General features: G+C 39.1%; 1 protein-coding gene across 1 annotated transcript in view; it reads right to left on the bottom strand.

The window, feature by feature from the left end:
- sema4f (sema domain, immunoglobulin domain (Ig), transmembrane domain (TM) and short cytoplasmic domain, (semaphorin) 4F) overlaps nt 1–2,973 on the bottom strand; it is a 33,164-nt gene extending 30,191 nt beyond the window's left edge. The window contains exon 1 of the mRNA XM_087790027.1: nt 2,371–2,973. Coding sequence (XP_087646153.1) covers nt 2,371–2,464 — 94 coding nt within the window. The 5' untranslated portion in view covers nt 2,465–2,973. The remainder of the gene's footprint in view (nt 1–2,370) is intronic.
- Nucleotides 2,974–13,738: the final 10,765 nt, after the last annotated feature.

The raw sequence follows: 13,738 nt of genomic DNA, 5'->3' as shown, positions 1-13,738 counted from the left end.
ACGACACAGTGACGCAAAATTTGACGACATTAGTGTACTTTTCAGGCACACAACTTTGCTGGCCGACATATTATACTCCTTCTCGCATTGTTTCTTAAAAAATGGCGAGATTTTTAATCGTGTTGGGAGTCAGTTGCTAACTCTGACTCACTCTCTGACCATTAGTGGCGAGCCTTCGGTCAATGTCCCCTTTTTACTACTGTCCTGGCCCTGTTCGGACCAAAATGGAGAAGGTACTAAAATAGTATCTGTATCTGCAAGTGGAAAAGGGACAATATTTGGCCCTGGGGCCTAAGTTTGACAAATTTGCTCTCAGTAAAAAATAGAACCAGTTAAAAGTAGTCAGTAGACACGCTGGAACAGTGTGACAGGTGGGAAGCCATCTAGTTTAATTCACCACAGTGAGGCGAGTGAGACAATTACGTAAGCACACAAAAATAAAAGTGACGCGCAGAATAACAGAATAAGATGCTACATGTCCCTGTCTCGACTTTATGGGACATAGAACTAGAGCGGCTCCCTCTCGCTTCTCCTCCGCTGGTGCTCTCTGGCTCTGACTCTGACTAGATTTGTTGCGAAGCCAGCGAGCCACAGGCCTCCATTGCGTAATCACTCAGGGACATCTCACAGACTCAGCATTCATCAGAGGAACCAGGGACAAGCCAGACCCACGTCAGTGTCAGAGTGAAAGGGTTAATGAGTGCAGAGTGTGGACACGGAGGAGCACATTCTCATTCAGCAGACCTGCAGACTCATGGTCCGCACTGAAACATGAAATGTTTCCTCCTCGCTGCACTGTAAACACTGTCACATGGTGCAGAGGGAGAAAGAGAAAACATCGCAGCTGGAGGAGAGGAAAGAAAAATCAGACAAATTTAATCTGGACTGAGGCAAGAAGCTTTGGAAGATCCATTTAATAATAGAGTCACATGAAGGGTAAGAGAGGTTTTATAGAGGTAAACTTTTACTTGCAGTTTGTGATGTCCTACATTTTAATGACGTTTCACTTTGACTATCTTTTGTACTTTGTTCTCCGTCATTTAACAGCCTCACTATTTAAAATATATTTTCACATCTACGTCATGTTGTTGTTTTTCCATCTGCAGGCGCAACTGTACAAGTCAGTAACTCCTTCTCCCCCAATTCCTTTTCAACAACAGCCAAGACGAGTGTTCACCAACAATGTTTGGACTGAAAATATATTTAAACTGGTTGTGTTTTCTCTGATTGAAACATGCAGGACCTCTACAACAGGGGTCTCCAACCTTTTTTTTAACAGCGGAACCGTTTATTGTTTGCGTTGATGTTACAGACTGACCTTCAGATAAAAACAAAATAGCACCACCAGTGGGTCCCAGACCTATATATAATATGGTCTTTTTACAAAAGAAATACCTTCAGTAATAGTCAATTGCACATAAATGAAACAAATGATATTTCTCTTTCTGTGCAGCCTAGGAACACATTGTTCACTGACCACTGCCGGACCACAGCCTGGTGGTTGGGGCCCGCTGATCGACGTGATTGACTGCACTTACTGGAGTGCAGATTCAGAACAACATATTGCCATATGCACAGTATATCAAATGCTGAAGGATGACTAGAGTCGATTGTCTGAATTGTTTTGGTGATAGGATTCGATTTGTGACACAATAGGTCATCTAACCCGGACTAAAAATTAGAAACAAGACCATATATGGTAAACAAGACGATGAATACTTCCTTGTGGGTTGTAAGTTCAAGTCATGGCACATGACGTGTTCCACTCATTCATGAAGACTTCAGATCTCCAAAACATGTCCAAAAATATAACACCATTGCTCCTGATAATTGCCTTGTTATCGGGTTGCTGTGATGGATGTTCAACTGTCTGTTCTTCCCAGAAAACAGGAAGCCTGATGAATCCCTGCCAGTGACCCCGGCAGTCTAAACAAAGAGGGTTCTTGTTTGAGAGATTCTTAGAAGCTCCAGAGCCACATCTGGGCTCTGTCCTCGAGTCTCCACAGTTTGATCTGAATCAAATACTTAGAGGATGATGAACTTGAAAACACCTGAGGTTCTTTACTCTACACTTCCTGTGCACAGATGCTGCACTTGTTGTTCACGAAAACATGTGCAGCACCTGCTACCATGGTCACCCAGCATCTCCAGACTCTTTGGCTCAGCGCCCGAGTGCGTAAAACACACGCGTGGAATAGAAACACAGAGGAAACGTTTACTCTTTCTGCACATTTCAGTCAAAATGAGAATGAGTTAACTCGTAACGCAGAAGTATTGAAGGGCGAGTGAAAAAAATCAGTTGGTTTAGCATCATAAATGGATGCGTAAAACTGTTCGTATGATTGAAAACATTCATGCCGGTGAACTCACCTGAGGTTCCGCTCAGACTCGCCGCTCGAGAAGCTCCGCAGAGCAGACAGAACACCGGCAGCAGCAGCAACATCGAGCCCGGCTCCGTGCACATGACTCGGCTCCTGCGCGGGTCCAGGCGGGGGTGCTGGTGCTGGAGGTCCGCTCCGTGGAGAAACTGTAACCCAAGTCACCGGTTCACAGGCGGAACATCGCGTCCCCTGTTGGGTTCAGATCCAACAGAGAAGCCACGACAACGATAAAGAGAGTCCGCTTGGTTCTGTCATAGGGTTCCTGTCGCGGCACAAAGCGCACAGGAGTCAGCGTGACGGGCTGTATCATCCAGCCGAGACACACGACAACAAAGTGTCTCACGCACGAGGGTCCACTGCGCACAAACTGGAAGAAAGTAATCCAAAGTAGCGTCCGTGTGTGTGGAGGAATAATCCTTGTGTTCCTGCTCTCTGTGCTCCGGTGTCACGAACTCAACCCTGCGCCGGTTCTGCGCTGGTCTTCATGGTTCGACCAGGACAGCGAGGACTCTAATGCAAGAGAAGTATCGTTGCTGTTAGCGTGGTACCGTTCAGGACGGGCTCAAGAGAGCGCGCGCGGTGCCGCTGGGACTGGAGCTCAGGACTGAGGAGCGCGCGGTCACCGGATCTAGAAGGTTGATCTCTGGCCCCGCCCCCAGTACCACAGGTACATCACATCACCAACTGCTTACATTGTTGTTGTCATTATTAGTAGTTGTTTTAGTAGTTGACCTATGGAGTGAGATCATACTGCAGGGAAGTGATAAGTGTTATAATGTCAAAATTCACCAGTAAAAGAAAAATCGAAACCAAGGCTTTTACTGAAAAAGGTAGAGAGAATTTGTTTATCCTCAATTGGACAAAGCTATTTAATGGTCAAGTGATATATCACACACAATTCAAATTTCACTCATTTTCTATTCACTCATGTCGACTAAGGGTTGGAAGAATTTTCTGAGAATTTTAGTTCTTAACAGTTTCTCATGTAGGGGCTTCAACACAACAGTGACATTACAGACGGGCAGTATGGACGAATTGGTTTAGAACTTTTATTCAGGATTCAATGACCTTGCCACAAGGGTTAACTTTGTTCAAATTTCTTTTTGTCTTAGAATATTTTTTATTAATTTATATTTTTTATTATAGGTTTATTGGTTTTAATTTGGTTCAATTGGTATTCACTCTTCTCCACTCCTCTCAAACAGGACTTTCATCAGGAAATGCATCTACCACTCTATTATACCGCCATCAATTATAAATGAATAAATTGATGTATTTGCATTAGTTGCAAACCATATTGATAAAGAGATGTGCATTTAAAGTCATCTTAAACTTATATTTAATATTTAATCCAGCTGTCAATCATTTGCTGTGCTCATGGGTAGGCCTTTGAAAGGTGACTACAAAGTAGCTGTGAGGTCGAGGGCTTTTTGGCTAATCCACTGTGAGGATATGAACCTGCCAAGTTGTTATTTATGCAGATGAACTCGTCATTTGTGACGAAAACAGATCTTTTTTAGGAAGGTTTTGAGTGACAATGTTGGCTGCATGTTCATCAGAGCATCGTCACAACTCGAACTAAATTGTTATTTCCCGCTCTTTATTTTTCATGCCAGAGGGCTTATGGGAGCCCGATTTCACAGTGGGCGGGAGTCAAGACATGTACCCTGGGTCCGGGACAATGGGAGGGGTCACCAAGGCGCCTGGATTAAAGGATTGACTAGAAGTGGAGGGGGTGTAGTGGGGAGAAGGGGGTCAGAGGTGAGTGAGCGATGATAAAGACGAACGAGGAGTGAAGAAGAGGGTCCTTAAGCGAGCTGATTACACTCACACTGAGCGTGTCGCCTCTCCAGCCAATGGCCAATCACCAACAATCCTCACTAATGTCTTCATCCTGTCAGTCAGAGGTGGGGACTGTGGGACCCCAATGGCTCCAGGAGGAGAGGACCCCCATATTCCAAAGCCACACACTAAAGGTCAAGGTCAAACGTTGATTTGACTCCTGTTGTTTTCTATGACAGCGCCATTTATTTGACTTAGAAATGATGAACGCTGTGTCAGCCTCATATGAAAGAGCTTAGTCAGCACCCCCTAACGGCCAGGTGGAGTAAGTTGATCCGCTCCACCAAATCCTGTTAGAGGACTACGAGTTAATCGATGTGTAATTTGTAAATATGTAATCTTGGAGATTACATTGATTAATTACTATCATATTCTGCTGTCAGATCCTGCCTGAGCCATCAGTACTGTTACACATTCAATAACTGGAATTTAGTTTTCTTAGAACGGATATAGTAAAATCGTATCATCGTTTTAAAAGTGCAAAAATATGGGCATAGTTTTATTTTGGATTTTTCTCTTTTTAGTTTTCTCTATCACTAAATATACAGTATATTCTGCCCAAAACAGCAGAAGATAAATGCACTGATGTTGGTTTAGATTCCACTTCAGAGGTTTAACAAGATGGGTGTTCCCAATTCATGGCTGGTTTAAATGGCAATAGATGCAAAGTCGTTTTTTTACTTCATAAAACAACTTTCTGTAAGCATTGGACATCAATTCACATTGTAATCAGAAAAACAACGACAAATAAATCTTGTGCATTCACTAACAATTCAAACATTCCTCACTATAATTCTGGTAAGATTGACAGACAAAAGAGGCAGCAGATCTCAACACATATTTACATAAATTACATGTATACATTGGAATAATTAAGGAGCCCGGTGTTAAAGGGATTGTCACGGCTGCTTATCTGTCCCCACACATTAATATGCAGACCTTGGTGGAAGGAAGCTGCAGCCCGTGACCCTGCACATGTCAGCCTCATGTATGTATGTATGTGTTAATGTATACATTTCTATGTGTGTGCAAGCTTGACAACTTCAAATGGGATGACAGACTTCATATCATTCTCTGTTTTTAATAATAGTTTTTGATGCTCAAGCAGACATAATGCTTCCACTAGTGTGTATGTGTGTCAAATGGATGACAGAAAAGGAAATCAGACCGAGAAGAGAAAGGAAACAGACAAGTAACCTCCTCGAGCATTTGGTCATGTCACATAAACAACCTCACACGAGAGACAGTGACCTTGTCCTTGGACATATGTGTGGCCAGAACAGCTGTGAGTCAAACCAGGAAATATAAAACATCTTTCCCATTGAAAGCCATTACTTCTTTATTGAATTGGAAGTTACAGTATTTCCACTGTCATTTGGCAGGAGAATACTTTACTAGTGTGGAGTTAAGCAAAGGTCAGGTATCTTTATTATTCCTCTGCCTTTCCATTAACCTACAAAGACGCACCGGACAACTCACAGGAAGATTCTCGGGCATCTTAAACCTCTAACCGGAGCTTCATGTGCAGCAGTTGGAGATATGAGTTGCTTCCTTCTCTCGTCACTGGTGCTGAAAAAGGTGCGCTTAAAAATTCACACACATCAAAAAAATCTAGAATGTTCCTCCCACATAGACACACATCTGCTCCTTCTTTAATGTAAACATGTTTAATGTATGTCATGTTAGAATTTGACCTAATTATGATGGAGTCGTCTGATACAAGCCGGGAGTAAAGAACCCCTAATCCTTTTAACCCGCTCCCACTGGCAGAGTAAGAGGAGGAGGAGGGAGAGGGAAGGAAGGAGGGAAGAGGGAAGGAGGGAGGGAAGTCAACGTGGATTCCTTTGAAAGTGTCACTGGTAAAAGACACAATATCACCATGGAATGGTGCAAATGTTGGTGCCTTGCTTCTTGAACTGCAGGGGATGACAATGGTTTCGATTTTGTGACCAGTATTAGCACACAAATATGAATGCTTAATGGAGGAACATTGCAGGGTCAAACATGTACACAGATTTATTGTAAGGATCAAAAAATATTTACTACATAGTCAAGCAAATGAGTAAATTCTATACATGTAATATGTATTTATATTTATATATGTGTGTGTGCAGTAGACAGGTGAAGTTTTATTGAACTTAAATTAATTTAAAGTGTAAAATCAGTATATCAAGACACTTAAATAACACAATATAAGAAAAGTAGTGGGTAAACACAGGCAGAAACCTCATGCAGAACCAGACTCAGTGTGAACGTTCTTCTGGGTGGAGAGAGAATGAGGGAAGACATTTAGTTGTTGTTATTCATGAGACTAACTAATTTATACTTTGGAGTAATTACCAGAGTGAATCCCACACGAGCATGAGGAGAACACACAAACTCTTCACAGAAAGCTTAAAGTAATTAGCAAACCCTCTTGCAGTGAATATGTGGCACCAATCGCTATGCACCTGTGCCATTGAAAAAAAGTTAAAAAAAAGTGTACTAATTACATCAAATGTTCTCATTAAGCATATGCAGGTCGTCTTAATAAATGGTTTTCTGTTATTGCTTAGTCAGAAGCGTTGTAAAATGCGTCCATACTGCAGACATTTCGTAGAAGTGCATCGCTAATACGACGCAGTGATATTGAATGGTCAAATTCTTGGAGATGAGCACTTTGTAGTGATGGCCCTGTGCTGTTATAAAGTTGTCACTTTTGAGTTCAAGAGGAAGTGGTTATTTATTGATGTGTCTGTAATCAATATGAACACGAAGTTAATGTTTAGCTGTCCTTTTATGGATGATCAATATTAATGGGAAGGCAGTGTTGAAAGTATGCCGAGGGCTGGAGAGCACACAAGATAACATGATGGAAAAGATGGATATGTAAAAGATGAGCAGGAAGTGATGAAAGAAGGTTAAAATAATCATTGATGGACATTAAATCCACTTTTTTGATTTTTGTTCATATTAATGTATTTCAAAGACTTTAACAGACATTGAAGAAAAGGAATTTGTTGGCAGTGTTTGGTGGAGAAAGACCTTTAAGATAATTACAATATAACAGGTCTCCAAAAATAAAAATGACCACAATCAAAATCAAACAATTAAGTAAATATACTTTTTATTTGCGCAACCTTAAGAGCTAAACGATTTAAGCTCTTGGTGTGAGTGGGTTTTATACCCCTTCTCTGGATCATACACACGTTTTGCTGGTTGAGAAATGAAGACATTTATTGATCGCACCCTTTATGAGATGCCACTGCTCAATTTAAAGGTCAGACGTATCTTTGTTTACATCTGTGTGGGTCAATCAGCTTCCTTATGTACGTGATGAACCACCTTTAAGAGGCTCTCCAGTAAACAAGACTTTTGTGCTCTTTAATTCAGAGTCACCACGTCACAAGATGTTTACATGTGTTACTGGTGCAGATTTTGGCCATCGCATCTCAATAAACAGATTTGGCCTCTGAACCCTGTGAGATGATCCTTGGGTGTGTAATTCTTGATCCTTCAGCATCTGCTTTCCTTCGAAGCTGAGATTTTCTTCACACCAGTCCTCTGCTTCTAAATTAAAACAATCAACATCTGACAGTGTCTGTTATTGATCAGATGATGATTGTGTATCCATGAAGGAGGTTTACTTTGTTCAAACAAGCTCTTTGAGAAAAGAGTCAATGGGAACCAATATATATTTAATGAGTATAAACTTTCCATTTATTTGTTTACCACAGTGTGTAAAACAGCTTTTAACAGCACATGGAGAGATGATCAATTACTGCTAGTCCTACAGAAAGTTGAGGAAAAATACCTATATAGCTGTTAATTTAAATGTATTTGGTCAGTAAAAGACATATAGATGCACAAGCATACACGTTACAATCTGTTGCAGATCCCTTTTTCTCTATTCTTTCAGCTTAATTTTGTTTAAATAAATAATTAAAATGTACTACAGAGATAAAGACTCATGACTGATTTATACTGTTGGACGATGTCACCATCTTCTCTTCCCCTCAAAACTCTCCCTGAGGGCAGTCTTGGACTAATATTACACACAATCTGTATTTTGACTTATATCCAACTTTATAAAACATACTACCATGTTTAATCTTAAACTGTCACTTAATTGTTTTTTTTATTAACATGGTCACTAATTAGTTAACATGTATTCTCTAATTTTTACAGGACACAATGATATATTATGTATTATTTTTTATCATATGTCAATACACTGATACAAATACAAGTGGGAGTTTATCTAACTTTAGCGTCATGTCAATTAAATAAGTGTATTATGTTATTCAAAAGAGAAAAGTTCATTGATGATTTAAGGATAGACTTGACCTCACCAAGAAGCTACTATACACCTGCTAAGCAAATGTACCTGCTGCATGTTTGTAGATGGGACCAATATCATACATTTCCTTAAAGAAGTTCTACACTTACTGTACATTCATGTTTGTAGTTGAACCATTAGGTGCTCTTTAAGTCAGCGGCACTCATGGTTAAAGGTGTCTTGACCGACTAATTTGTCATTGATTGGAAAAAGGAGTCCAATATCAGGGATCGTCAAAAGACTTTATCAAAGGGGATTAAACAACATTCCATTGAATGTACTGTATGTTGTTACATTATTGGGTCATCCAACAACCAGCTACAAATCATTGGTCATGACACAACTCGTATCCCCACAATCATGGCTTAAGATCAATGAAAACGAAAAGACAGAATGAGGATCTTAGTGACTGTCAATGTTTATCCTCCAAATCGAAGCCATGACAGCCTGCAGCCTTGGGGAATATAAAAGAGGAGTATGATGGCTTTTTCACACTTCAAACATCTGCAGACGGATCAGTTGAGCGACTCCTCCAGCAGAGCGGTGATTCGTGAACGAGTGAGAAGTAAAAATATTAAATCAATGAATTTTGAGACTCAGAAGTTGGACTCTGCTCTCAGGTTAATCTTAGATGAATTTGAAAAAGTACATTTTTATTTCTGACACAAACATTTTTAATCCGACTCAAGGTTTATTTCAAAAATGTAAAATTTTAGATGTAAAACATCAGTTTAATAAAAAAGATTGACAGGTTCAGAATCATGAAATTCTTTTTTGTCTCCAGGCCTGGCCCACACAATGCCTGATCGGGTCTGTAAGGTCAGTCAAAGAAAACATAGTAATTTCCTACCAACACTTCTGATATATTGCCAAAGGTCGGAGAAAATCTATAACTTTCTCGCACATGAGAAGATCAACACAGAGAAAAAAGGAACCTTGCATCAAAACACCCTGAAGCTAAATTTTCAAAAGAAAAAAAAATACCAGGCAGTGATTTTCAACCAAAATTCCTATTGAAAGACCTAGAAAAAAGCTAGTACAGTGAATACCTCTGCCAAGGAGCTCACTTCACATGAATTTATAAAAAACACAGCAAACAATCGAATGAATAAAACAACTTCTTTGAATCAACTGCAACATTTCTGCAGTGTGAAAGGGATGGATTATTGTTTATCAATACAATAGTACAATATCACTGTGTTTCTATTCTACTGATGCAACACATCTTTGGTCTTCGTATTTCTGTGGTTCTCAAAGTAGAGTAGGAACCATCTCAAAGACGAAGATTCAACCTGAGCCGTGGTGAAAGAAGGGGGCAGGTGGATGAGAGGAGACAGTGGCGGTCTTGGCTGTTTCCCCTACGACAAAATGACAAAATAACTGTCAGACATGATCAAGTCACAAGAGCCCAGCACTTCCTCTCCTTCAAGTGTGTTTCTCTTTATTGCAAAAAAAAGAAAATACATGTTTGCTTTCACTTCCACCATTTTGGCATCATTTTAGCCAAAAGTAAAAAAAAACACCTTATCCACCACTTTTATTAAGTTTATTCCATTAAACAATATTTCAATAACAGCTAAACGTTTGGGTTATTCAGAGACAAACTTGCAATGAGAACATTGCAAGTTTAATTTCCTGCCCTTGAACCATGTTGTCATCTAATTCAAGATTTAGAACCAAACGCTCAGTGGAAAATTGTATTCATGATCATTTTGGTCTCTGCTCTAATGTGAACATCTCTCCTGTCACTGCTATTAAATCATCATTATTATCATCTTACGTATCACATGTTCATCTCATTAATCTTAATATCACTCCAAAGATCTCATTCATTTCCTTGTTATGTGTTTTCACCGCTTTTATTACAATCATCACTTGATGTGATAACGTCTGACCGAACATGGATGTCAGGAGCACTGTTACATCAGCTTATCAATATTACAAGTACTTATATTAGGTTTTAAATAAGCACAGTTGGAAATTCATGTTTTAAAAATGCATTCCATTGACCCCCTGCACTCATTTTCATTTCTCACACCCATCGTCTAAAAATGAATTCAGATTTTTCTTTTTTCCCTCTCCATGGATGAGGGTCTCTGGGTCTTTTGTTCATCCACCCGCTCATATGGCCTCTCCTCAGGTTACCATAGCGACGGGCTATACACACACGCACACACATACTTGCACGCACACTTGTACACATACACACTGTTGCTCCAGGAGATGGCGAAGAGAACGGGATGTGGTGAGGCTGTGAGCTCAGAATCATTGGAAGAGGATGAATGAATGGAATGATGGATGAGTTGGGATGAACAGTGATTGCAGAAGGAAAGACAGAGATGTGAGAAGAATATTTAAGACTTTATAATGCTTGGATAATATCAGAATAATACGATAGATCTTCACCTTATATACAGCTTGAGCTAAAATGTTGATTCTGTTATTCATAATTATTCGTAATTCAATTTTAGATGACACTTTGTTGGCATTTCAAGCAAACCTAATATTTCCAGAACATTCATAAAAGAAAGAGTGCCACGTATCTTTTGCCAGTTTGCCAATGATATATTTTCTGAGTTTGTTCCTCTTTATGTTTGTTACATCCTTTTATATTCTGTCTTATATTTTCTCTTATGTTCATCTAAGTTTTATATTAGTCTGAACTAGTATTACAAAGAAGTCAATCAGGGGCCAGGGCTGCCTGGATGTTTATACTTCTGAATGAGCGCATTTATCAAGATGTTTTAATACATTTTTTAATTAATTATTAATTATTTATGAACTTAAATTTTTTAATGAAATACTTAACAAGTATATTGTTGATGTAATATGTAAAATGAAATCAGGAAGTATTATTTGTCATTTTCCGCTTTTATTTTGGGTTTTTTTTTTTTTCTACTTCCTGTTCGACTCTGTCAGCTTTCCTAATGTAAAGACATATAGTTCTAATGCTGTGTGCCGTATCAGTTTCCATGCTGTTATAATGGTCCTTATGCATTCTCCGTCCATTGTTCCCTCGTGTTGATTGTTCAGAGCTTGAAATTTATTTCTGTAAGCTTCTTTAGCCTCGTGCTTTCTCTTTTGCCTTTCCTAATTCTAGTGGTCTGTATTATTCTGTTCTCTCTGTTCCATGAGCATAATCTGCAGTTGTGTGTATATTGTTTAAATGTGTGTTCTCATTGTTCCTTTGTTTGTTTCAAACTTCCTCTCTTTCGATATGTGTGTTTTTCTCCCATTCCACGACTCCTTGGTACTCCTTATAATCATCTGCTATTAGTGTTATTTAAAGGATTCATTTTTACTCTTGTTGTTAAAGTCTCTCTGAAACCTTTACAAAATAACTTGTTTTTCGAATAAATTGATTTACTTGTGTTATCTTGTCATATTGTGCATTAGTCCAAAATTATAAACCATTCTTTGAGGACAAAATATTAACATTTCCCTGCATTTTGTTTATCCCAAGCCTTTTCTTATTGAAGAAATTGTATTAAATGTGTCAGTTTGATCTGAGATGATTACATAAGAGTTGTTTTTCTGGAATAAGGTCATAATTATTTCATGAAGTCAGTGAACATACCAATGTGCACTCTTCTGCAGCTGACACAGGGTCGCTAACGTCCTAAAAATACATATATATTTTTTCAATTAATCATTACTTAATTTGGTCATTTAATAGGCACAGCATACAATGAAGCATATGCTGTATTTATTATGAAAACTTATTTAAACAGACTGCTGGGATTATGATAGAATAAATGGATCGTAACTGGTAACACAATCACAAACAAACTAGAAAAACAACACAATGTAGCCTGGGGTAATAAAGCCCTATTCAAACAAACAAAACAAGCTGAGAAGAAGATGAATCTCAGCATCCTCCTCCTCCCAGTATGCTAGTCCTCCCCCCGGGTGTCTGTGTTTGCCGGAGGAGTGGAAACCCTGCAGACAAGTAGCCATCTGCCAGCCTGGACCTGGTCCAGTTCTGGTCCGGAGCCAAGATGAAGCCCACTAATATGAAAGTATTCTCATTCAGAACTAAGAGGAGATTACCACTTACTCCATATGGAGAGGAAAAATTACACTTTCATTTATTCTGAAGACAAAGATAATTTTCAAGACTGGACTGTTTATGAATGCTGCCTCAATTATGTGTGTATAGTCGACATATCATTGAGTATGACTAATGTCTATGTTCTGTGTGTGTTAGTGTCCAATAAATTTGTGAATTTAATTTATTGTCTTCACTTTCTTCAATATTCATGCATAATACATTTGTTGTGTAACGGAGTAACAAGTCAGGAAGGAACCATATGGTGCAACACTGTTTTGGTATATGTTGAGTCACATTGTTATACACAATGATGTCTTAAAGTGGGAAGATTAGTGCATTATGCTAGACTTGGGTGGGATTCTGTGTACTAGACAGAACATTCAAACAAATTTTACAACGCGAAGTATGAGTTTGGAAGAGTGTCAGTGCCATTAGAATTTATTTGAATAAAAATGTTTATTTGTTGAAACTTTGAATTCCTTTATTGAAAAGATTTTCTGATTCTGATCATTTTTTATCATTTAAAATGAGTGTGCCTGTGTGTCAGTGTAGTGACCCATTGTTGAGCAACATCTCAGTTCAGCACTGCTCTTCTTTTCTTTGTGATGTACACTATCATTAATATTGTGCATCACTGTTTTCTCAATGAGACACACAACTGCACTGATGTGTTAGGATCATTGCCTCCGGGTGTGTAGCAGACTATAATTTACATAGTTACATGTGACATGAACACAGTAATGACAAGACAATCTGCATGCATGTGCGTAATGACCCAACGTGGGAGGTCACATGGTTAAAACAAGTGTGAACGCCATGCTGGTGTGAAGTGTGTGAGTGGGGAGTGTTTTTATTGATGAGTTGACTGGTGACCTGTTTCTCTCATCCCTCATTGGACAAACTCAAAACTGTTGGAGGAGGGAGAGAGAAGAGGGAGACACATGAGCTGTGTGAGTGACTGTTCAACCATATATGTGTGTATATATACACACACAGCAAATACACACACAAAGCTGGGTCATCCTGATTGGTGTTTTCCCAATTCTCACACAAATGTTTCAGTATTTAAAGATGGAAGGGAAGGAGGGAAATGGAGACAGAAAAAATAATTGATTGTGATGGGGGCGGATTATATTAGTTTACATT

Source organism: Callionymus lyra, chromosome 4, assembly GCF_982586985.1.
Source record: "Callionymus lyra chromosome 4, fCalLyr1.hap1.1, whole genome shotgun sequence".
Taxonomy (NCBI): Eukaryota; Metazoa; Chordata; class Actinopteri; order Syngnathiformes; family Callionymidae; genus Callionymus; species Callionymus lyra.
The sequence above is the reverse complement of the archived record's forward strand: the minus strand, read 5'-3'. Positions and strand labels throughout refer to the sequence as shown.